The sequence below is a fragment of the Theropithecus gelada genome, chromosome 3 (genome assembly GCF_003255815.1).
Source record: "Theropithecus gelada isolate Dixy chromosome 3, Tgel_1.0, whole genome shotgun sequence".
NCBI classification, from domain to species: Eukaryota; Metazoa; Chordata; class Mammalia; order Primates; family Cercopithecidae; genus Theropithecus; species Theropithecus gelada.
In genome coordinates, this window is record NC_037670.1 from 64,619,621 (window position 1) to 64,643,621 (window position 24,001).

General features: G+C 39.5%; 1 protein-coding gene across 1 annotated transcript in view; it reads right to left on the minus strand.

Annotated features, from left to right (window-relative positions):
* ABCA13 (ATP binding cassette subfamily A member 13) overlaps positions 1-24,001 on the minus strand; it is a 505,863-nt gene that overhangs the window by 181,541 nt on the left and 300,321 nt on the right. The window contains exons 43-44 of the mRNA XM_025379476.1: positions 14,833-15,082; positions 3,233-3,322 (exon numbers count right to left, since the gene is read on the minus strand). Of these exons, the coding sequence (XP_025235261.1) occupies positions 3,233-3,322; positions 14,833-15,082 (340 nt within the window). The remainder of the gene's footprint in view (positions 1-3,232; positions 3,323-14,832; positions 15,083-24,001) is intronic.

The window sequence follows — 24,001 nt, forward strand, 5'->3', positions numbered from 1 at the left end:
TTTTTTTTTTTTTTTTTTTTTTTTTTTTTTTTTTTTTTTTTTTTTTTAGATGGAGTCTCACTCTGTCACCCAGGCTGGAATGCAACGGGGCACAGTCTCGGCTCACTGTAACCTCCGCCTCCTGGGCTCAAGAGATTCTCCTGCCTCAGCCTCCCGGATAGCTGGGATTATGGGTGTGCACCACCGTACCCAGGTAATTTTTTGTATCTTTAGTAGAGACGGGGTTTCACCATGTTGGCCAGGCTGGTCTCGAACTCCTGACTTCGTGATCTGCCCACCTCGGCCTCCCCAAAGTGCTAAGGTGCATTTTAAATCTTGAAGAGAGAGGCAGAAGCTCTAAGGACCTACTGTCTTGAGAGTCGCTTTCTGAGGCAGGAACTTACCTTAAAAGAACAAAAGCTCTCCACAAGAGCCACCCTGCTGTTGAGGTGACTGTTTTTTCTACAGAACTGACAGCACACTGAGGCAAATGAAGGAAGGCAGAGAGAGGTTCAGCAAGTTGCATGGGTCACACAGCCAATAAGAGTGGAGCTGAGATTTGGATTGAGGCAGACTGGTCCCATATTACCCCTCTATCATGATCCCTGGTATGCACACACTGCTGATCTGTGGCCTCAACTTTCATCTTTACAGGCCCCTCAGAGGGAGTCTGTCACCAGCCATGACAGATTCTGAAGATCCCACCTTTTGGCTAATAATGAGCCCTCTAGATTTTCCTGAGTACCGAGATGATCTATTATATTGCTGCAATCTAATAACTTTCTTTTTAATTACAAAAATAAACCTTACCCATCACCCCACTTGGCCTTTTAAGTCTGATAGAAATATGAGATTTGCTATCACTTTTGTTCTATATTAAAGCATTAACAAGAATGGGTGAGGAAAGTGACCATTTTGTGTTAGAAATAGTAGGAGAATTCGACACTGAAGTGCCACCAGATGTAAGCCTTGTAAAATGAAGCTAAATATGTATATCTACCCATCAGCTTCTAAAAGTTGACAACTTTAACACATTTTAAATTTTAAATTATGCATCACCTACTAGTGTGAGAAAACTCATATTTTAGATCAGATTTACATGACAGTGGATTTTTGTAGAGCTCTTCATTGTCTTCGTATGAGAGGGAGGAACAAATCAGAAGTTCAACATGGCACCCTTGAGTCGACACTCAGAGTTGAGTATCTCATCAGAAAAACAACCTATCGGTAGAATCTAATCTCTTATTTTTAAATGTTTCCTCTAGTTAACTGTCAAGTGATTGCCCAAGTCTTCCAAGGAGGTAAAATGTAGATATCAAATTCAACAATATTTTACACTCACAGAAGGAAATCTACAGGTTTTAAGTAAAACTTTTTGCTTTGATTTGGGGTCCTAGTGAATCAAGCCCTATTTGTATAACATGGACATAAATCATTATTAATATAAGTGCTCACAGCATCTTTTCATGTACCTCGCTCCCCTAGCCTTTTGTTATGCTGACCATAAAAATAGATAGAAATGATTAAACATAGAAATGAGTTAAGGATAGATTAGGTAGATTTCACAAAGAAAAGGGAAAACACAAAAACATAAATCCAGGAAGGTAGAAGAAGAACGGAGAGAGGAGAAAAGTAATGAGGCTGATCTGCAGGCTGGGCTGGAGGGCAGGAGCTCGTGGAACAGAGAGAGGAGAGGAGGAGAGTTTGGGACTGTATTGCAATCCATGTAAAAGGAACTAGAAGTAAAATATGTGTCCAAACAAAATGTCCAATATGTTCTGCTGTCCTTTAATTATTGATTCCACCTTTTGTTTTTTCCCCTTGAAGGAGAAGGACTAGATAAAAGAATGTTTTTCTTTTTCTGACTGGTTCTTCTTTGATCCCAGGTTGGGCCAGGGCTGGACCCAGCGGGGCCCTACGTTACATTTCAACTTTTCAAAGGTAGATGCATTTTACGCCCTGTGTATTCCATCAGAGAGGAGAAAAATAAAAACATTACCACTGAAGCCTTAGTTAAATAAATTACTTTGTTTTGCAAAGACTAGAGTGAAGCAACATAATTAATTATCTATTAATTCTTTCTTACTGAGAACATTAATAGTTTTTCAGTCTTACACTAATTACCAATATGACTAATGGGCAAAATATGTCATCACAAATTAGAAAACATATTGCCAATGTTGTATTATTGTTAGATTTTTATATTTACTACTTAAAAACATACACTTCTGACACTTAATAAATCATTATGGCTTTTATCACTTGCCTCATTGGCTCTACCCAGAACTGTAAATTCCTTGAGACCAGGGCCATATTCCGTATTAATCTTAGTTCCTACAGCAGCACTTTACTTGTAGTAGATCTTCAATATATAATAATTGAGCAAAGTAAGAGGGAAATAAGTGTTTATACAGAAAGGCCTCCCTTATCCAGGTTTCATAGAAAGGTCATCACAATAACCATGATTAAATACTAAAAAGATAATTTTCAAAGTAATTCACCCCAGATTGATGTACAGTACTGACCTTTAAATCTTTTAAGTTAAAAAAAGCTATAATTAATTTTTTATATGTACAAGTATACTCTAAAAGTAAATAACAGCTAATACATAATTCAGACTTAATTGCTACTTCATTCTTTTCAGCTTTGGGTTTTATTAAACAAATTGAATGCTATTAATTAATAATTTATTTTGCAATAATATAAAGCACGCATGTACAAGGGAGAAAAGGGGGTAATTATGTAGCTTAGTTCGGATCATTTTATGTGGTGATACCCATAAGGCCCGTTCAGTAATAACCTACTCATTAGGCTAATTTTTTTTTTTTTTTTTTTTTTTTTTTTTGAGACGGAGTCTCGCTCTGCCGCCCAGGCTGGAGTACAGTGGCCGAATCTCAGCTCACTGCAAGCTCCGCCTCCCAGGTTCATGCCATTCTCCTGCCTCAGCCTCCCGAGTAGCTGGGACTACAGGCACCCGCCACCTCGCCCGGCTAGTTTTTTGTATTTTTTAGTAGAGACGGGGTTTCACCGTGTCAGCCAGGATGGTCTCGATCTCCTGACCTCGTGATCCGCCCGTCTCGGCCTCCCAAAGTGCTGGGATTACAGGCTTGAGCCACCGCGCCCGGCCAATTTTTATTTTTTATAGTGTAAACTTGTGGCATGAAATAACCAATCATGGAGAAAAACGATCCTCCCAGGCTACAGTGTTACCAGTTGGGAGTGTTCACTTTTGCAGAGAGCACCTGATACTTACTGGTCTGGGTTTACATCTGCACAGGGCAGATCTTGATCTCTAAACTTTCGCAGAAGAACACGGGTGAGGTCCAAGTCGTCGCCTCCACTGCTGCTGTTCATTGTGAGACAAAGGAAACAACGTGGGATTATTAGTGGCTCCCAATAGAGAACGGAGAACCAGCTGCTGACCTCACATTGTGCCCTAGTCAGGCTGATCCATCTAATGATTCCCAGTAAGTGAGATAAAGCTAATTTTCCACTGTTTTTATGGTAATGCCAAACAAGCAATAAAATTGGAAAATTTATTAAAAGTATAGTTTTGCCATGAGATATGCATATTTATAGACTTGCATTCACAGTACATTATTTTCCTTAACATTTTCACTTAATGTCATAACACAACCATTTTTCACATATTTGCATGGTTTTTAAAAACACATTTTAAAGGCTACATCATATCACATTGTGTTAATATATTAAAATCTGCAAAACTATGCTCTTAAAGTTGGAGCTCCAGTTGGGTCTGAATATTTGTTCTGTTACATAGTCCTGAAATAAAACAATTTCTACAGTAAGAAATAGCGTTTGGTTTCTATATGTGAGCTATATTGAGCTACATTTTCTTAACAAGAGGTCCTCAACACAGAATCCTATGTGTACTTTAAGTACACATTAAATTTCACTGGCACACATCTCAGAAGTCTATTTGTAGTTCAAGCAGCATTACTGAAAGCCAAAACCACCAATACTGAATTTCCTTACTGAAGACACCATCAGCAATAAGACTATTCATGTCACTGTGGGGAGCTGTAGAAACAAACCCTGTATTAAATTTCACACCTCAATAATAAGACAATCTTGAGAAAATGTAGAGAAAAAGACATTTTAAGATTTTCTAAATTGGACTGAAAGAGAATGAGCTCATTTAATTAATTAAAATTCTAAATTGGTATTTAGAAAAGAGTACAGATTCATTACTTTTCAGAATTTACATTGTGTTATTTATAAAATACTTTTTGAGTAAGAATCTTTGCAAACACTTGTCTCATAAATTTTAAAAATGATGTATAGGCAGCATTATAGATTATATAGATATACCTGGTGACCTCAATTCTTTTTGGAAAGAATTCTTTATAAATTAACAAATATACATAAGTGATTCCTTTTAAAGAACTTAAAATACTAGCTACATTGAAGAAATGCAAGCACCAGAGGCTGGGAAGAATAGGGGAGCAAAAGAGATTGGTTAATAGGTACAAACATACAGTTATAAAAAAATAGGTACTAGTGTTCAGTAACACAGTAGGGTGACTGTAGTTAACAACAATTTATCCTATTTTCAAAACAGCTGGAAGATTTGAAATGTTCCCAAAGTAAAAAATTATAAATATTTGAGGTGATAGATATCCTAAATACCCTGCTTTGGTTAATACCCTGCTTTGGTTAATACCATGCTTTGGTTATTATACATCATATGCATGTATCAAAATATCACATGTACCCCATAAATATGTACAATTATTGTGAGCAATAAAATGTTTTGTAACTGAAAATTCCAAAAAAGAAAAAAGAAATGTAAGCAACCACAGAGTAATCTGCAACCACTGATTTCTCTAATTAATTTTTTGTTCACAGACAATAAATAAATGAGCCCAAAATATCTTTCTGAATTGCTATTAGCATTAAAATGTAGAAAGGTCTGAGGTGGAAATGTAGGAGTTTCCAACCACATCCTGAAGAACAAACGTAAGCTCAGAATGAGAAGCAACTTCTCATTAGGCTACTGTTCAGTGTGACCCTACACCTAGAATGGAACATTACAGACTCCCAATTTCTTTAATTCCTTCAGTGAGCTCTCTAACATATCAATCTGATATTTTCTTTGCTCAAAACTTATCAATGGCTTCTTGTTACCTATGCGTCTTGAAATAGTATTTGAATCCCTCCACAATCCTAGGGCCTGTTACTCAACATTTCTTCCTGAACACAGCACCCAGCCCAGCCTAGCCAGGGCAGCCCAGCCCAGGAGAACCACTGTTTGATTGGGCAGATCTGCTTTTGAGGGTGCTGATCCCTCTGAGTCAGTATCTCCAACATCCTGGACACTTGATTGGAAGCCATCTCCGGCCTGACCTGGAAACCTTGGTTGGAACACCGATTCCATGACAAGTCCTCCCTGCCTCTTCTGTTCCATTTGTCCTGCCTGGTGGCCCTTAGTCCACATCTTCACTGGAGTTGAACTGGAGGCTTACCCTTGTTCTCATTACTGGAATGAAGCAATCCTTGAGGAAAAGGCACAAGGCTTAGGATAGGTGTTAGAACTCAGTAGGGTCTCATAAAGGTGTGTTGAACAAGTTGTGATATGTTAAAAATGCATTGAATTCATTGACCTCATCCTTAATCTCTATCCAATTATTTTACTTCCCTAAATCTGGCCTTTTCTGAACTCTTACCATTCAAACAAAAACGAAATTTAATTGAAAAGATATTGCAATGCATTACATCAAATTAGTACTATATTTCTGCTGAGGAGGACTTTGTTTCCAGAGAAACTTAAAGTGCAAACACCTCTGTGGCATCCAAATCCAGAAATAAATATTTAGAGAAAAACACTATCTCCCCCACTGCATAAAATTTCATAAAGATTTTTAAATATTCGTATGGTTTACAACTGTCCTAATATAATTTCCTACAGCTACGGCCAGAAACACACAATGGTGGAACATGCTGAAATTTACAACAAAGTTATGTCTCATAAGTAGGCAGTGTGACCTCTGTATAAATAGCCTTCAGGTTTCTAACAAAGTAGGAAATACAAGCCTCTTTTTAAAGTATCTTTGTCACCACAAAATTCAAATGCTTTTTCCTAAACTATCTCTCTTTTGTTGCCTTCAAATTCCCGGCTATACTTTAAAGTACATCCCTATGTTAGAAACACTTGACATCTGTCCTTACTAGACTCTAGAAATTGAATATTACTACCTGATTCTCAAGGAAGTTCATAAACGGAATCACTCTCTCTAATAATCATCTCTTAAAATTTAATGTGCACCAGAGTGACCCAAGGAGCTTGGCTGAACAAATGCACACTCCAAATGGGCCTTCCTGGTTAACAAGTCCCCACAGCGCTACTGATTTAGATGAGGATCACACCAACCTTGAGAAACACTGGGGCATCTGGGAAGACAGCAGCCTGCTCTCTCCCCTTCCTTCCTTCCTTCTTTCCTTCCTTCCTTCTTTCCTTCCTTCCCTACACTCTCACCTCCAGTCTTTCAACCCCTCCTGATCTAACCAGCTTTTGGTGTTGATAAATTTCTGGTTCCAGGTGAGGTCTTGGGCTCTGTGGGATTTACTGCTGGCCAAGCAAATTCAGTGCCATCATCCCCACAGGCCAGGCCACATATGAATGCAATGTGAAGAACAGGAGCAGAGCATCCAGGGGAAAGGACCAGAAAGGACCCATTCTGGGAAGTGTGCCCCTCAGAGACCTACAAATCTCCAGAGACCTCAGCCTCCCCTCTCTCGCTGAACCTCAGTAGTCAAGAAAAAGCTTAATTAAAGGAGCTGATGCCGTCTATTCCTAAATGAGACAGAGTATAGGAAGCAAAGGTCCCCACTTCCCTGAACAAAACAGACATTGCTGGCAGCCCAGCTGCTGCTCTACAGAGGCAGAATGTGCTTTGACTTGGAATTTCATCCAGTTGATAGGCAACATCCTTATCTGATCTGTCAAAACAGCAATAACAAACACATGTCCTGGGGTCCCAGCAACCAGAGAAAAACCCAAACAGTGCCAATACTTATGAAAAATAAAGGTGCTGCAGGAATACACACTTTAAAGTTAAAAACAAAACAGAAAAACCAGAGAAGCACATGCCTACACAGGATTTTCTCAAACCAAGAAGAATGGCTTCCTGAAGATAATATTAGAGGTAGAAATTGAGTAAGATGATAGCCACTGTATAGATACAAACAGTGATGTGTAAGAAATATCCACACGGAGGACAAAAAGGAAAAAGAAATCCTCAAGGAAAGATAAAGAATTAAAAGATGGATTTGGAAGACCCTAACATGAGATGTGATAGGAATTCTAAAAGGAGGTAAAGGAAAAATAGGTGTGAAGAAATTAGATTAATAATAGAAGAAAATTACCCTGAACTGGCAGGATGCGGTGTCTCATGCCTGTAATCCCAGCACTTTGGGAGGCCAAAGTGGGCAGAAAACCTAAGGTCAGGAGTTCGAGACCAGCCTGGCCAACATGGTGAAACTCGTCTCTACTAAAAATACAAAAATGAGCCAGGTGTGGCGGCACATGCTTGTAATCCCAGCTACTCGGGAGGTTGAAGCAGGAGAATCACTGGAACCCAGGAGGTGGAGGCTGTAGCGAGCCAAGATCACACCACTGCACTCCACCCTGGTCAACAGAGTGACATTCCGTACCCACCCCCCTAAAAAAATTACCAAAAAAGAAAAAAAACTACCTTGAACTGAAAAAAGACTTAAATCCACAGTTTTGATGAGGAAACAGTAGGGGGAAAAATCCTTTACTCCAAGGATAAAGAAGAAATCTTACACAATTCCAGACAGAAAAAGTTACCTATGAGCGGAAGAGACTCAGATAGACTGCTGAAATCAGACTTCATACCTGGAAGCTACAAAAATAATCCCCCTCATATCACTCCCCGGATTTTAGAACTCCTGAATGCCTCCCTGCACTGTGTTTGCAAAATAAAGTGAGTTCTCCTTAGAATGCCTTATAGTACCGGCCAGAAACCATCAAGGCTTCTGCTAGACTTCTTTCATTACTTTTCACATTTACTCACACTTCTTGCTTTAGAGAGAGTACGAGAGAAGAAACTTTCTCTCCTCCATGTCTGGAAAACACCTGTTTATCTCAGAAGAAGCAATTTAGGGGGCATAGCCTTAAAAAACCTTCTTTGACACCCCTAAGCAGATCTCCTCATGTGGCTTACGCACAACCCCTGCACCAAGTATCTACCTATAAGACTTGCCCATCTGTTTGTATGGATCATTTCTCTGCTTGACTGTAAACTTTCTGAGGGTAGAACTCATGGTCCTGTAAGTGTTTGTGGAATGAGAATTAGAGCCAGGAGGCCTGAAATGGATTCTGGGTCCTGTTTGTGCCAACCGAGGAGTTCACCCAACATCTGTGAGTTCACTCTCTTCACAATGAGAATGTCGTCATCAGGGATTCTCTCTCTCTCTCTTTTATTTTTTTAAATTTCATCCCACTAAGAGGTATGACTACCAGCAATTCACAAATTACTGAATCTCAGGTGGGTCGAGCTGAAGAATAGTTCACCCAGGGTGAGGGGCCCTGAAGTACATCCTAAATGCATGGTTGGGTAGAGCATGAAGGATATACATTCAGTCATGGGTAAACATTTTAAAAAATGCCTACTCAGTGCTGGACTTTGTTCCCATATAATGTATACATAATTAAGTCAAGCAACTAGTTTCAGCTATTTTGTTTACCATCTATTTTTTCCCACTGGACTGTAAAGGGACCATGGGTGAGTTACATTGAGAAGGCAGCTTCTGTGCCATGACTGAGAGGAAGAATGTTCTTGGGGTGTCCAACCGGACATGCAAAGTCAGTCCAGAGTTTTGATGTTCCATGACCTGGATGAAGCCTGGTATGAAGGCAGACCTTGCAGACGAGGGGAGGGCAACCAGGAAATGAGATCAGAGAGGCAACCAGCACTTTGTATGTTATTCTGCCAGAAAAAAAGGCTTCCAAGAGCCTACTGGTAAGTGTACTACATCCTCTCCATCCCACTCAGAAGCACAGATGATATATTAGGTCCATCCTAGTATTTACTAAGAAAAAGAAGAAAAATAACTTTCATTGTATTTCTTCCAAACAATTGTCCAATTGCTTTCCATTCATCCTCTCACTGAATTACTGAAACAAAGTGAAGCAGTCGCTATCATCTCACGTGATAAAGATGCCACATACATAAAAGGAAGTTGTACATATATGGGGAGAAGAATGTAAATAATTGAAGATGTTCTCTATGAATGTTAACATCACTGGTTCATCAAGGATACATTTGTCACATCCCAGTGACCATTTTGCAAAACCTGGTGGATGATTTTGAGATGACAGAACACCAATGAATATACACCAACAATCACTGTCAGTCTTCAATTCATTTAATTTCTGTTATCCTTCTACATATAACAGAAAAGCGTGAGTTTTACAGAACACCAAGAGATTCTACTGTAGGCAAGTGGCCAAGAGATTGGTCAAGTTTAGTGGTATTTGTTAAGGAAGACGTTGGAGGAAATGCTGTGGGTTGAATGATTTCCCTCCAAATGTCATGCCCACTCAGAACCTCAGAATGTGACCTTATTTGGAATGAGTTTATCCAGATATAATTAGGTGAGTTCATACAGAATTAGAGTGGGTACCAAATCCAATATGACAGGTGTCCTTCTAAGAGGGAAACGTGGACACAGAGACAGGCAGGAGGAAGGCCACGTGAAGATGGGACGCTGAGACTGGAGTGATGCTGCCACAAGTCAAGGCATGCCAGGGATCGCTGGCAGCCACAGAAGCTAGAAGAGGCAAGGAATGATTCCCCCCTGGAGCCTTCAGAGAGGACATGGTCCTGCTGACACTTTGATTTCAGACTTCTGGCCTCCAGAACAGTGAGAAAATACATTTCTGTTAAGTAACCCAGTTTGTGGTGCTTTGCTATAGCAGCCCTAGAAAACTAAAAAAGGCACCCAGTTTCTGCTGGCATGCTAACAGGAGAAGGGGATGGTGACAGTGGGCACTTACTGGCTACATACATCCACTGGCCCTCTTGGGTTCTTAAAGAACTGGTATAACAACCAGGACTTGGAGTCCTACACTTGCTCCGTCTAAGTCTTTTTCTGGTTGGAGAACTATGAGAAAAAGAGAGAGAGTTTGGGGGTAGGAACAAACTCAGCAGACAGTGGGCCAGGGTCAGGTCCATGTTCAAGGAGGACTCACAGGTTTTTCTAATGCAGTGAACTTAGCAGTGTATTTAGGAGCATCTCCTCTAGTAAGGACCAGAAGATGAGGTCATGGAGTCTAAATATTCTATATTTTTAATGTGTAGAGAGCCGTCTTTCCATGCTCCATTTGTTTGTCTGCTGCCTGTCCAAGTTAATTTCTGGAAGACATTTTTGGTACATTACATTTTCATTGAGTATTTCAATTTAACAAGGATTTAATGAAAGTAACCATTTCTAGACATGTTGGCAGGAACTAAAGGTACAGATATAAAAGAGGCTTGATCCTTACCCTCCAGGAAGTCTCCCTGAAGGAAGCAAGGCAAGAATCTCCAGCACTAAGTTAAGCCACAGTGACATCCATGCAACAATGACAGACATTCAGTTGAGAGCAGCCACAGGGGATCCCTGGAAGGGGGCATCCGAGCCAGATTTTGGAAGCGTTCTTATTTTGCTGGGAACATTAGAGTGTATACAGTGGGAGTGGCAGAGGACTGAGAAGAGGAAGGTAGTTTCCATTTCCTTAAGCAGGGAGAGATGCAGCAACATCATGTATGATTGTGTCATTCTAAAGTTCAGAGAATGAGATAAAGGGAGTGGCAGAGGCTGCAGAGGCACCAGGAGGACCTGTAGGGTATGCTAAGATGTGCCAATATCATCCCTTGGACAATGTGGAGCTGCTCAAGGTTTTGAGCAGGTCCATCAGGTCTTACCAGCCTCAGATGTCTGCAAGCAGGGGCAGCTGTGTTCACACTGTATCTCTCAGAGCTGCACCACCCTCCTCTAATTTCTCTGGGGCTGCCCTATGCTGCTCGCCTCCACCCTGAACAGGCACAGAGGCCCTGCCACCCTTTTCTCATACTTCTCAGTGGGGAGGGAGAATTTCTGGAGCACTCTCAAAACAGCAGTCAGAAAGCAAGTTGATTCAGAATAAAACTGAGTCAGAAGCCTGAGTCATGAATGGCTGACCAGACCCCAAACCAGCACAGATATGCTCCATACTTCTTCTCCTTCCTCACAGTCTATAAAGTCAATGTGCTGTGGAGGTCTGGTCACAAAACAAGCATCTTTACAGCCCTGTGGATGTCATGCCTTCACTCCCCACCTGGCCACCAAAGCATATGAGTTGGAGACCACTGGAGACTGAGTTGCCAAAGCCCCAGGTTTGTTTGGGACCAAGAAGCTCAAACCCTCTATAAGCTGGGGGGGTGTCATCTGTTCCCTTCATCTGTAGAAGGATTCAGGTAGAAGAGAACCTCTCTGGTGCATTTCTTCTGGTTTGTGCTTTTATGAAGATTTGTATTCTGCAAGAAATTTTTAGCAAATTTAATGTAGATACATAATTGCATTTTCTCAACTCTAACATTTTAGAAGCATGGGGCTCTATTGAGAATTGTCAGAACACTAATAAGATAAGATTTATATGTACCTTCCAAATCAGCACAAAGCTAATGCGTTCATGATTTTTGAAAGCTACATGCAGGCCTGAATTACACACCTATCAACAGGGAGTTACCCTAAGGAGAAAGCGAGGGAGTGTAATGGCAATCCTATATGCTTTCCCAAGGAGACAGCTCACGGATGTTATAAAATGGGGCTGTCCCACATTTGGAGCAGCAAGGATGGGTGCTGAGTGACCATGGGTGGCCTGTGTACACAGGGAGTCAGGAGGACTATGAGATGTGAAAATCTGGGCCCCTTTGTGAATCATTCCTGTGCCAAGATTTAGACCATGGTGCTCAGATTCAATAAAGAAGGAATGGCCACATCATTTATCACTCATACGAGGACACTTAAAGTGGAAAGAGGCAAGTTTAATACAAATGCAAAACAACAGGGGTTGTCTTCAGAGAAATCAAGGTACACACTCAGAGAGGATCCAGTATGCAGAAGAAAAGTCCTGAATGTCAGTGGAGAGTTCCTAACAAGAGCAGTTACAGCGGCCATAAAATGATAAAATGATGATAGTTGTTCTTCTCCCCCACTAATTTTTGACTATCACTATCAAACATTACTGATAATAGCAAAAAGCAAGAAAATGTTCCATCAATGTGGATGCTCTCTGGTAGCTTTTTACTTTTTCCTCATAACTAACTAAACTACCATTCTACTAAAATAAAAACTGAGAAAATGTAAGCTCGTTCCTTTCTCTTTAGACAGAAATTAACCATTAGAAGTGGGGCACTTGCAGTCACTGATGGATCAGGTACTATAGCCTGTGCAGGCAGGACTCCTCTGTAAGGATGAGAAAATAAACCTCCAGATACGTGAATGCCTCTGTTTCATAATTCAAGTAACATTATCAAAAATGAGAACAAACAAATATCTTACTTTAAAATAGTAACTCTCAGAAACAGAAAAAAAATTAAAATATCTTAATTCTCAGACTCAAAATAATTTTGAAGTGCATTACTTCTATAACAAATGAATACTGGGAGAGTAGGAAAAATGCTTTCAAATGAAAAATGTAATCATCAAATTAATAATGCAGTAGAGAAAGTGAATGGCTATTTGGAGTCAAGTGAAAATGGTATCAGTGAAATAAACACCATGTAGAGAAATTCTCAACAGTCTCAGAAGAAAAAGACAAGAGGTAAAGTTGAGAGAGGGGAGGGGGTGAAGGAGAAGACAGTTAGAAGCAAAATATGATGTGGAAATACACGTATAGATGATGCTTAATATGTTCAACATGTAAAGTAAAATTTTAAATAACCAAAAAACTTTGAAAATATTCAACTTCAATAGTAATCAAAGAGCTGCCTAATAAAGCAATGAAATATCAGGTTTGGACTATCAAAACTATTAGTTGGAGTTTAGAGAACTGAACTTCCTTTCTCCCACTAAACTAGGGGTTTTGGTTTGTTCTAATTACACATATAACTACCACCTAGAACAGTACCTAGCATGTAGTAAGGGCACCATAAATATCTGTTGAAGAAAATAATCACTGACTTTATAAGACTGTTAATTGGCACACATTTATAAGGATAATTTGGCAATATCTACCATAAAAATACTGATGCCTTTGCCCCCCAAAATTCTAACAGAAATGTATGATGGTAAGAATAAGTAGTCACATAAATCTAACTAAACAAAGATTCTTATACAGCATTGCCTTTAATAGGAAAATAAAAACAAATAAATAAACCTTTATATGCCCCCAAAAAGAGATTGTCTAAATAAATTAATGTGCCTCCAACAACACACGACTAAAGAATCATTCAGTAGTCAGGGTACTGTAGTTTTCATGAGTAAAGTGGTTGTACTGATATATAAGAAGAGATACAAAAATATTATGGAGTGCAAAAGAATTACATAGAGTATTATAGTGTAATCTTATTGTTATAAAAACACAAATGCATGTAGATACAAGTATTATGTATATCATGCGGCAGATTATCCCAATAGGTTTACAGTAGATATCTCTGGTAAAATTATGTGTGATTGCTTTTTATTTTATTTTTTGGCTAGCCTGTGCTTTGTATTATTTTCTTCAAGAAACATATTTTATAATCAAAAGACTCAAAATAGTGACAGTTCTTTTATAGTTGAGGAGTGTGACAAGAAGGGAACAAACTGAAGAGTTTACCATAGATTTTTACTTTGTACCTGTATTTGTTCAAATCTAATTCCAAATTACACATCACTACAAAAATTACACAAATATCAGTAGGCTCTTAGAGATTAGCTGGTTATTTTAATAAGCATATATATTTGACAAAAATAGGACTGACACTGTCCTCTTAGTTGTTTTCATGATGAAAAGCCTAGCCAGTATGCTTGTGCAGTTGTAAACCAGTCATTTGTCTCCCCATCCCAACTGTGAAAAATTATAGCCACCTTGAAGACGATTCTGCATGTTCCATGTAGTAATGTCTGGGATCACAGCCACGACCGTGTCCGGCAGGAGGCGGGCCTCCCTGACTCTACACAGATTGTCCCGAATCTAGAGAGGAGCCCGCTAAACTAAGGCAAAGGAACTTAGGGGATGGGTTTCCATTTTAGGTTCCCAACCCTTGTGTATGAATCTGCAACCCAGAAAGCTCTGAGTTCTTTAGTTAATTCATTTGGTGGCAAAAACCCAGGCTCTTCTGAACGCACCGGCAACAGATCCTGCTCGACTCTCCCTGGCCTGGGGAGGCTTAGGGCTTCCATTCCGTCCACGCTGTCAGAGGTGTGTGCAACCGTGGGGCTGTTGTCCTAGAAACAACTATGGAGGGCCTTGTGAAATATACCACATATATATCTAATACGTTCTAGAATCCTACAAATTCCGTAGTCTATCCTGTGGGGCAGGGCGTGCGGGCCCTCTGCAGGTCAGCGGCTGACCACATGCGCCCTTTCACGCAGGGACTCGGCCACCATGAGGAGGGGTCAGAGGCTCAGGATTCGGACGGAGGCCAGGCAGCCTCATTAGCCTTAAGCGCCTGCCCTGAGACAGCCTGAGGGGAGCAAAAGCTTCTCCAAGGATCTGCTCGTGAATTCAGACCTCGGAAATAATGAAAACATTTACATTTCAAGTTTTTATCTAGAATTCTCAAAAGTATCAAAGCTATTGCAATTCATAATCTACCTTGACATAATTTTGAAATCAAAGGAACGAAAACAACTTACCTGAAAAAGTAGGTCTCGGCCCGCTGGTAATGTCCAGGTGTGAGTCTGAGGGGAGGGTACTCGGTGGCAAGGGGTCTCACCATGAACAAGCCCATGGCCAAGGCCACGAAGAGGACTGGCAGCAGCAGGTCAGCGAGGGTGCTCTTCCCGGCGCGCAGCGTGTGGCGGAGCCTCCAGGCCAGGATCGCCGCCACTTGTGCACGGAGCAGAGGGAGGCCCCGCACAGGTGCTGGCCGTGCTGGGGAGCCGCCTGCGGGACGGGCGGGAAGAAGAAGGCGGCTGGGTCAGCTCCGCAGAAGTGACTGCACTCCTTCACTTACCTTCTCAGTGACCCTGCGGCACCTCGCAGCCATGGGAATGCCACACAGGCCCACCCCATCAGGGCTCCCTTGAAGGTCCCCTTTATGCACACATAAAGTGCGGAAACTGGGCCGTGGGCGGGAAGCCTGCAATGCAAGAGGAAGTCTCTCGCGACAACGCGTGGCAGGAGCAGGGCATGTGCGCTCCGCTGCGCTTAGCCTGGACGACACACTTACGCTGCCCCTTTGCTTCCTCCTCCCCTCTTCCACAGTCCTTTTCCTCTCTGTTCTTAACTCCAGGGAGTTCCTGGGAAAACCCCAGATTACGTTCGGGTCGGGATTCATTCAGGGAATAACCCCACGGCCTGCTTTTCCTCAGTTCCACCGTCCCTGCTCCCCTGCGCCTTCCACTTCCCCGCAGGGCATAGGAGAGCCCGGCGCCTGCCCCCTGGGCCTCGCTGCTCCGGCTTCCCTGCTCTGCGGGACACAGCGAATGTAAAAACATCCTCAGCTATCACAGCGGTCCACAAGCAAAATTCGAAAGGAAAGCGTGAGCTGTGCATCACTGATCTACTGATCATCCAGCCACGCTCCCTCAAGAATGATCCTTTGGGACCTCTACCAACGAATCTCAGTAAATCTGGAGTTGAGGTTGCACGTTCCAAACAAGCTGTGGAGAGCAGCTTTTCTGTCCACTGTGAGGATGAGAAGCTGGGAGCAGAGGCAGACACAGCCTATGGACTGCAGTCTTAAACCACGTCCAAAGCAGGACTCACCCGGATCAATCAGCTGTGGTGATAGTTTTTCCCAGTGATTGACTCTAAAGTACTCCAGAAAATCCAATACAAACTATTTCACGAGAAAGGCAGTCTTATAAAGAACAGATGTACTAAACAGATTGTACTGCTCACAAATACCAAACTGAAACACAGTTAATAGAGAGCAGCAAACAAGTCTGAAGATCCAAAAGAGAACATTTTTAAAGCTGTACCATGTGAAAGAGAAATCATTTGTCATAGCATTGAGAAGAGAGTTGTAGAGGCGTCATGGGGATAACAATGCATATCTGAGAAAACTCCTTCATTTGGGATATTTACTGAGTGCCCAGTATGTGCAGGCGCTGGGCTCTTTGGTTTCTGTTCCCAACATAGGGGTTGAGATGAAAATGTAAAGAAATAACCCAGCACAGTGTAACAAAGTGTCAGGCTGGAAAGAGTCAGTACCAAGGAGTGAGTCCTTGGGATGTTGAGGAAAAAGAGAAACAGGCCCAGTGGCCCGGATGTTCAGGTGGAATCCTTGAAATCCCTGGGAGTTTACAGGCAGAAAAGAAAATGTGGATGTCTAAAGATCAAAACAGCGAGGTATAAATAGGCCTGGCATTCTCTGTGAAGAGCAAGGGAGCAGAATGTGGCACATACGTGTAGCAAGTGGCAGGAGATGAGAGTTAAAGGTGGTCAGAAACCAAGACAAGAAAGACCCGCACACCCATTTTTAAGGATTTCAGGGTTTGTGCTGGACAGAAGACTTTCAAACCCAGGAGTCGCTTGGGCTGAGTCACATGTTAGACTTCCAAATTATAAGGCAAATTCGTGTTTAATTTTAATGAGTAAAGTTCTAATGAAGATGAGGCATTAGGTGGTTAAAGCAGTGGTTTCTAAACCAGGCTGCATATCAGATTCACCAGGGAACACTTTAAATGCTGGTTGCCAGGCCCTATCTCAGAAAAAAAATCCCGATCTCCAGAGACTCAGAGTTAAAAATGTGTTTTTATAACTTCCCAGAAGATTAAAATTCTCAGCTAGGCTATGGAACGACTGATTTAATGCATTTATCAATGGTGATCCACATACAGCTCTCATAAAGCAGTTATTAAGTGAGCATATAGAGAAATTATACTGCTAGGAAAAAGTATATCATTAAACTAAATTTGACACACATATATATGAATGATCTATGAATTATCTAACTCAAGCTAAAATAACTGGGATGTTTTTGGGTGCCCATCCCTGGATTTCTAAAAGTAATTATTGAGATAATTACTTGATATCTTCACAGTCCTTTGACTAAGAAGCTCTTTCTCTGACAAGGTAAAATGCCATACTTTGTTCAGGCTTAAAAGGAATTGAATAGCCACAGTTTACCAGATGTCACAACCCACAAATTAGCCTTTATGTAGCAGCTTTTGACATTCACATCTAGCCACCCATTCTTAGCTGCCTGCCAAACTGTGCACTTTCTCATATTTGTGTACAGCAGGGAAATGGCTGTAAATACCTGTTTATTTGACAGAAGAGATTTTTGTTAAGTGATACAAAACTGACATGACTAAATGGGTATTGGATATCTACTTAGCAATTTACTCTGGTAACAGAAAAGGTATAGAGCAGACTCAGAGAGTGGTGATTTACGTGCATGCTGACCTGGCTCATTGAGAACAATCATCAGAGCCACTGTGGGGTGGGGAACATTCAATTTTTTAATCCTGGATTTGAATCTAATCTCAGCCACCAACATATCATGTGGATTCTGGAATATTATTTAACCTCTCTGAATGTCATCTCCTCACTTGCAAAGAAGAGATTTGTAATATTTTCCCTCTATGTAATGAGAATTATTATTAGAACAATTATTAAACTGCCAGAACAGGCGTAATGTTGACCTGGAGTCATAGTAAATGTTCATCAGACAGCCTCAATAAGTCTGTGGGGAAAGATGTTTCTCATATTAAGAAGAATAAATTTTCTCCACCTTCCCATATATGTTAATTGGACATAAATGAGAAAAATAAAGGGCTAATATAGTTTATGGTTATGAATCAACCACCAATCAAATATTCATGGCTTAACTCATGAAAGTACTCACATGAATAATTTAACAGATAAAATTAAAATGCTGGGCCAAATTGTTATGAATTGCCTTCTTTGACTTATGAGTGCAATTATATTCAAGAACTCTAGTTTCATCCATAATCATGCAGTCCCATTTACCCTGACCATCAAATTGCTTGGGAAGAATGTCCAAAGAATTTTTTTTCTATTTTTGATCAGTTGGTTGCAAGTTTTCAAACGTTAACACCTATGAGAAACAGCTTAAATATCAAAGTCTCAGCAAGCATCCAAGAATATGATCTCCACACTACCCAGTTCATCCAAGTGTTCTTCAATATTTTAAAATAAAGCTTTGCAAACATAATGCTTTCAAGTCAATAAAATTAAGATGAATACTCTAAAAGAAAATGGGCATACAATGTTCATTAATATACAGTTAATAAAAGATTTACAAAATAGCCAATATGTAAATATTGTAATCTAAAGCAATAATTTAGTATTTAAACTCATCAATATAGTAAAGATTAAAGATAATGTTAACATCTAATATTATTGAAGGTTAAGGAAATGGATCTTCTTATATACTGCTGGTGGGAAAACAGATTCGTGTACTCTTTCTATGGGAGACAAATATGGATCACCTTTGATCTGCTTAATCTCAATACAAGAGTTTTATTATAAAAAATGACATTTCATCACATACATAAGCCAGGTGATTTGTTACATCTTGCCAGGTGCGGTGGCTCACACCTATAATCCCAGCACTTTGGGAGGCCGAGACGGGGCAGATTACCTGAGGTCAGGAGTTCAAGACCAGCCTGCCCAACATGTTGAAACCCCATCTCTACTAAAAGTACAAAACTTAGCCAGGCCTGGTGGTGCATGCCTGTAATCCCAGCTACTTGGGAGGCTGAGGCAGGGCAATCACTTGAAACAGGGAGGCAGAGATTGCAGTGAGCCAAGATCGCACCACTGCACTCAAGCTTGGGTGACAGAGTGAGACTCCATCTCCAATAAAAAGAAAAAGAAACAGAAACAGAAAAAGAAATGAAAGAGAAAAAAGAATATAATAACAAGAGGCAAGAAACAACTTAAATGTTTAATATGTAGGTATTAACTGAACAAATGACAATACAATGATGTAGTAAAATATACTAATCTGCTTAAGGTAATAGTATAGATAAATACTCATAGAGAATGTTTATTACATTTTGTAAGTGAATAAAGCAATTTAAGATGAAATTATATAATCTTTTGAAAAATGAACATGAAAGGTGGCTCAGTAAAATGAGTGAGAGGGGGAATATGACCCAGGTATTAACGGTGTGTATTAACAAAAAATGAGAGAGGGTTAAAACATCACATAAGAAATTATAGGAAAATACTCATCATATATCAGATGAAAAATGTTGCAAAGTAATACATATAGAATGAAGATAATTTGCTAAAACTACTACTATTAAACTGTAAAAATTAGTATTTTGATACTATGCTTTTAGTGTAAAGTTGCATTTTATCCAATAATTCACAAACCCTACATGCCATTTGATAAAATGGAAGCTTTTAATTTAAAAAGTGAAGGTGGTATAAGTATTTTATAACCTACTTAAAGCTTTATATTCTTGTGGCGAGATTATGACTCCTTTAATCTTCTTCACAATTTTTTGGGTTTTTTCAGCACTTAACACTTAATCATCTTGTAAACAATAAATCACTTTGTAAAGACTGTACACTTATTCAGGAAATAAAGCATGGTTTTATGAGATAGAAACAGTATAATTCTCTGTTCAGTGAGTTACAGGATTCTAGTGCTGAAATGGATCTTTGAACTAATGTAGATCAAAAGGTTCATTTATTTATAAATAAATCCAGTTCAAGAGAGGTTGTGAAAGGAGTTAAATTTGGGGAATTAAATTCAGTGAGTATTTACTAGCGCAAGTGTTATGCTAGGTGCTGGGTTAAAGATTTCAATAAGGGTTTCGAGAAGTTCTTGGTCTTGTAATAGAGTCAAACTAGTAAAAAAAACATGTCAGTGAAACCTGAACAACACGGTGAAATATACATAATGTCAGATCAGAGGAAGCTTCTTTAAGGAGTTGGCCAATGCCAGCAATTCAAAAATAAAAAGATGTTTGTGACAGGTAGGGAGGGTGACCAGAGTGTGAATAAATAGAAGGAATCTCATGCAAAGACATGGATTATGGGACAGAAATGTGCTAAGCTGGTTACAGAAAGGGTATGAGGGCTATTTTCTGCTGACCCCAGTCATAATGCTGGATTTCAGAATAACTGACAGACATGAAAAGACATAAATTATTGTATCTGTCTCACCAAGTCAGTGAAATAGAATCAGGTGAGCTGCATGGAAAACTTAACAGTGCTACAGGTTTCCTTGGGAAATGTACTTTTAATTCAATAGGCAGACACCATTAAGATGGGTACTAACTTTGTAAAGGTCTCACAGGGGAAGTCACACACTCTAGCATTAGGATGCCTCAATTCCAGCCCTGGCTAAGCCTGAATACACTGAACATTTTGGACAGGTAATTTCTTACCTGTTAGATAGGGTACTCTTCAATCTTTGTTCTGGTATAAATATATCTATATATATTTATATATAATAATAATTATATATAGTTGATTATATATTTATATATTATATAATATATATTATATCAGTTGATTATATATATTTATATTATATAATCGATATTATTATATATTATATAATATATAAATATACAATATAATGTATATAAATATATAATATACAATAATATATTATTATGTCCATATTATATATAATATAAATATATAATCAACTTATATAATATATTATATAATTATATAATATATAATATAATATTGATTATATATTATATGATTATATTATATATTGATTATATATTATATATTGATTATATATTATATATATTGATTATATATTGATTACTTATATTATATAATTATATAATATATAGATTATATATGACATTTATCCAAATCATTGCTAAATTGTCTTATTCAAAACATTTTTGTTTCCCCAAGTAGAGAGCCAATAAAATCAAGCATCTTCTTTTTAAGAAAGAAAAGAAAAGGGAAGAGGAGAGGAGAGAAGAAGAAGGAAGGAAGGAGAGAGGAAATAGAAAAGGGAATAGAGAGAAATCAAAAGGAAAAGAAAAGAAATAAAAGAATGTTTTTATGGCATGTGAGTGCTTACTAACACAACATAAAACCTGAAAAACAATTATTTATTGAATATGGCAATACAGACATATACAAATTTTAAAACTGCTAGGGGCTTAACACGGTGACTCACGCCTGTAATCCCAGCAATTTGGGAGGCCCAGGTGGGCAGATCACCGCAGGTCAAGAGTTTGAGACCAGCCTGGCCAACATGGTGAAATCCTATCCCTACTAAAAACACATAAATTAGCTAGGCATGGTGGTGGGTGCCTGTAATCTCAGCTACTCAGGAGGCTGAGGCAGGAGAATTGCTTGAACCTGGGAGGTGGAGGTTGCAGTGAGCCAAGATTGCACCATTGCACTCCAGCCTGGGTGACAGAGTAAGACTCTGTCTCAAATAAATAAATAAATAAATAAATAAATAAAGCTAGGTTAATTAAATATATTCTTAAAAAGTAAAATCAATATTAAGCTTAATTCTTTAAAGAAGCTAATAAGTGGAGGCTACATTTATCTAAACTGTTTTATTGATAATCTCATAATTATATCTTATCCATTTATGTGATACTTTATCTGTTCATTTCTTATAACCACTATACTGCTTTTTCAAACATAATTTTTCTTTAAAAAAACAGGTAAAAGAAAAATGCTACGTGTCATGCCATTAAAATTTCCAATTCCTGTGTGGCTAATTCATCATTAATTTGGTTCTTTGCAATGCCCTATGATTGTAATAGCCAAAATGTCAAAAGATCAAATTACTATTTCACAACGGAATAAGGTCATCCCTTAAACCCAGCCACATTTTTTGAATAAAGGTTGCTGAAGCACTTTTGATTAAACCTGTACTGAAAAGACAGTGAGTTGACATTTGGGGAATCACGGATATTGAATGGGTGGTGCAAACCCAGCAGTATCACTAAAGTGCCTGTACTACCTGGGCAAGGCACCTAAACTCTAAATATGCACCAAAGACAGGTCTTCCTGCAGTCTCTAAACAGATTCACACTTGAGTTTCCAAACCTGAGCTTCCTTCGCAGTTGTCATTGATGGTTAGGGAGAGAGATACTTTTGCTGCACCGTAATTATGATCTCAGCCTTAACCCTGCTCTCTGATTTCTATTTTGGTCACATTTGGGAGGCAAGGTTCTACGGGGGCAGCCATGTGGACTCTGCTGTCAGGCATCTGCCCATTGGAAGTCTGGCTCAGACAGCTCCTCTTGGAAAAGTTACTGATGATAATGCAACTAGGAGCCCTTACAGTGATCTGAGCCAAGAAAGGTGATCTGGCACAAGTGAGGGTCAATAAATATAGCTAAAAAAAGAGAAAAATTTCCCTACTATCAAATCTTCTCTCCAACCTGAGCCCGTTGTTCATCTCCCTCACTGTTCCCATCACCTTCCACTTATGCACTCAGGTCCTTGAAACCAGAAGGAGTGGAGCTCCATTTAAATTCATCTCAATATCTTCAGCTTTAATCTCACTCCCCGGCCCAAATGAGATGCTCCGTAAGATCTGATGAGTGATTGAATGGATGGATATTGACCAAATATTGTATTCAGCATCCCTATTTGTGTGTTGCCTTCCTGCGATGCAGCTTCTCTCTCTCCTAGGTACATTCTTCCCCTCCTCAGAAAACCTAATACCACCTCTGCAGTTCCTTTAACCTCTTAATTTCACTCTCAACTTTGACAGCCGCACCTAGTGGGCCTCATTCAGGAGCAGTTTTCAAGTCACTAACAGGGGCTTCAATGCAATATGATTTTCAGAGTATAAACAAAGTTAGTTAACAAAGCAAAGTCATGATTTTGTACCATGGTCTGAAGACAGATAAATGCAGCTGCTCATAGTATTCCCAAGTATCTCTATCCACTAGGGAGAAAGAAATGAGATTATGGCAGTAGGGGGGAAGATGGAATTAAAGGAGCCAGTTCAAGATGCCCTACTCAACTCTCCTAGACGGCAGTGAGGAGGCGGGTATTGAAACAGGATTGAAGATGCTTTCAAGGGCCCATTTATCCTTAGCTTCCTGGAGGTAGATATGTTAGTGAAAGTTGCTCAGAACAAGTCTGAATTACCCACTTTTGAGGCAATGACTACATTTAAGATGAGTCAAGCTCATCTTTTGTTAAATATCTCACAGGAATATGATATTCCAGTACAGAAGATGAGGTTTTGAACTACTTATCATTAACCTCAGGAACTTTATTTAGTAGCTCTGATCTGCATGGCTGCAAGAATTATACATATTTTCTTCTCTTTTCACTGCTCCTGACAGAAGTTGCTGCTTTCTGGCACCTGCCACCAGCATTTATCCTGCCCAAATCTATTTCAATTCCATTTTGTTTTGGCAGACTCTTTTCTGCAAAGCACCCTGCCATTCTCTCTCTGCTGCTTTTAGCTAATGTGGAAAACAAACTTTCTTTGGCCTGTATAATTGGCGGCAGCCATGTCCCTTCCCACCTTGCTTCCAGGGAGGGTAATTTTTGAAATTTGAGGAAATTTGGATAAAGAAGAAAAGACAGCACTCTAGCATTAGCACCATGGTTAAGCCTAGGAGACACACAAAGAATTTGGAACAGCTCTCTGAAGAGGCAGAGAGTTCGAGTAGCCCTTCATAGGATGGGCTGTGCAAACAGAATTGTCTTAAAAAGCAAAGGAGAGGTTGCAGACCCTTCAAATTAATCACTGCCAAAATTGCTTTCCATCATCAGAAGAAGCAGTAATTAGGAATGAAATACAGAAGATTAAATTGTGGGAGAAAAAAGGAACAGAATTGTATGTAAAGGGGTATGTAAATGCAATCTCAGGTCTCACATCAGGGAATAAGGTTTCTATTTAAAACAAGGGCATGA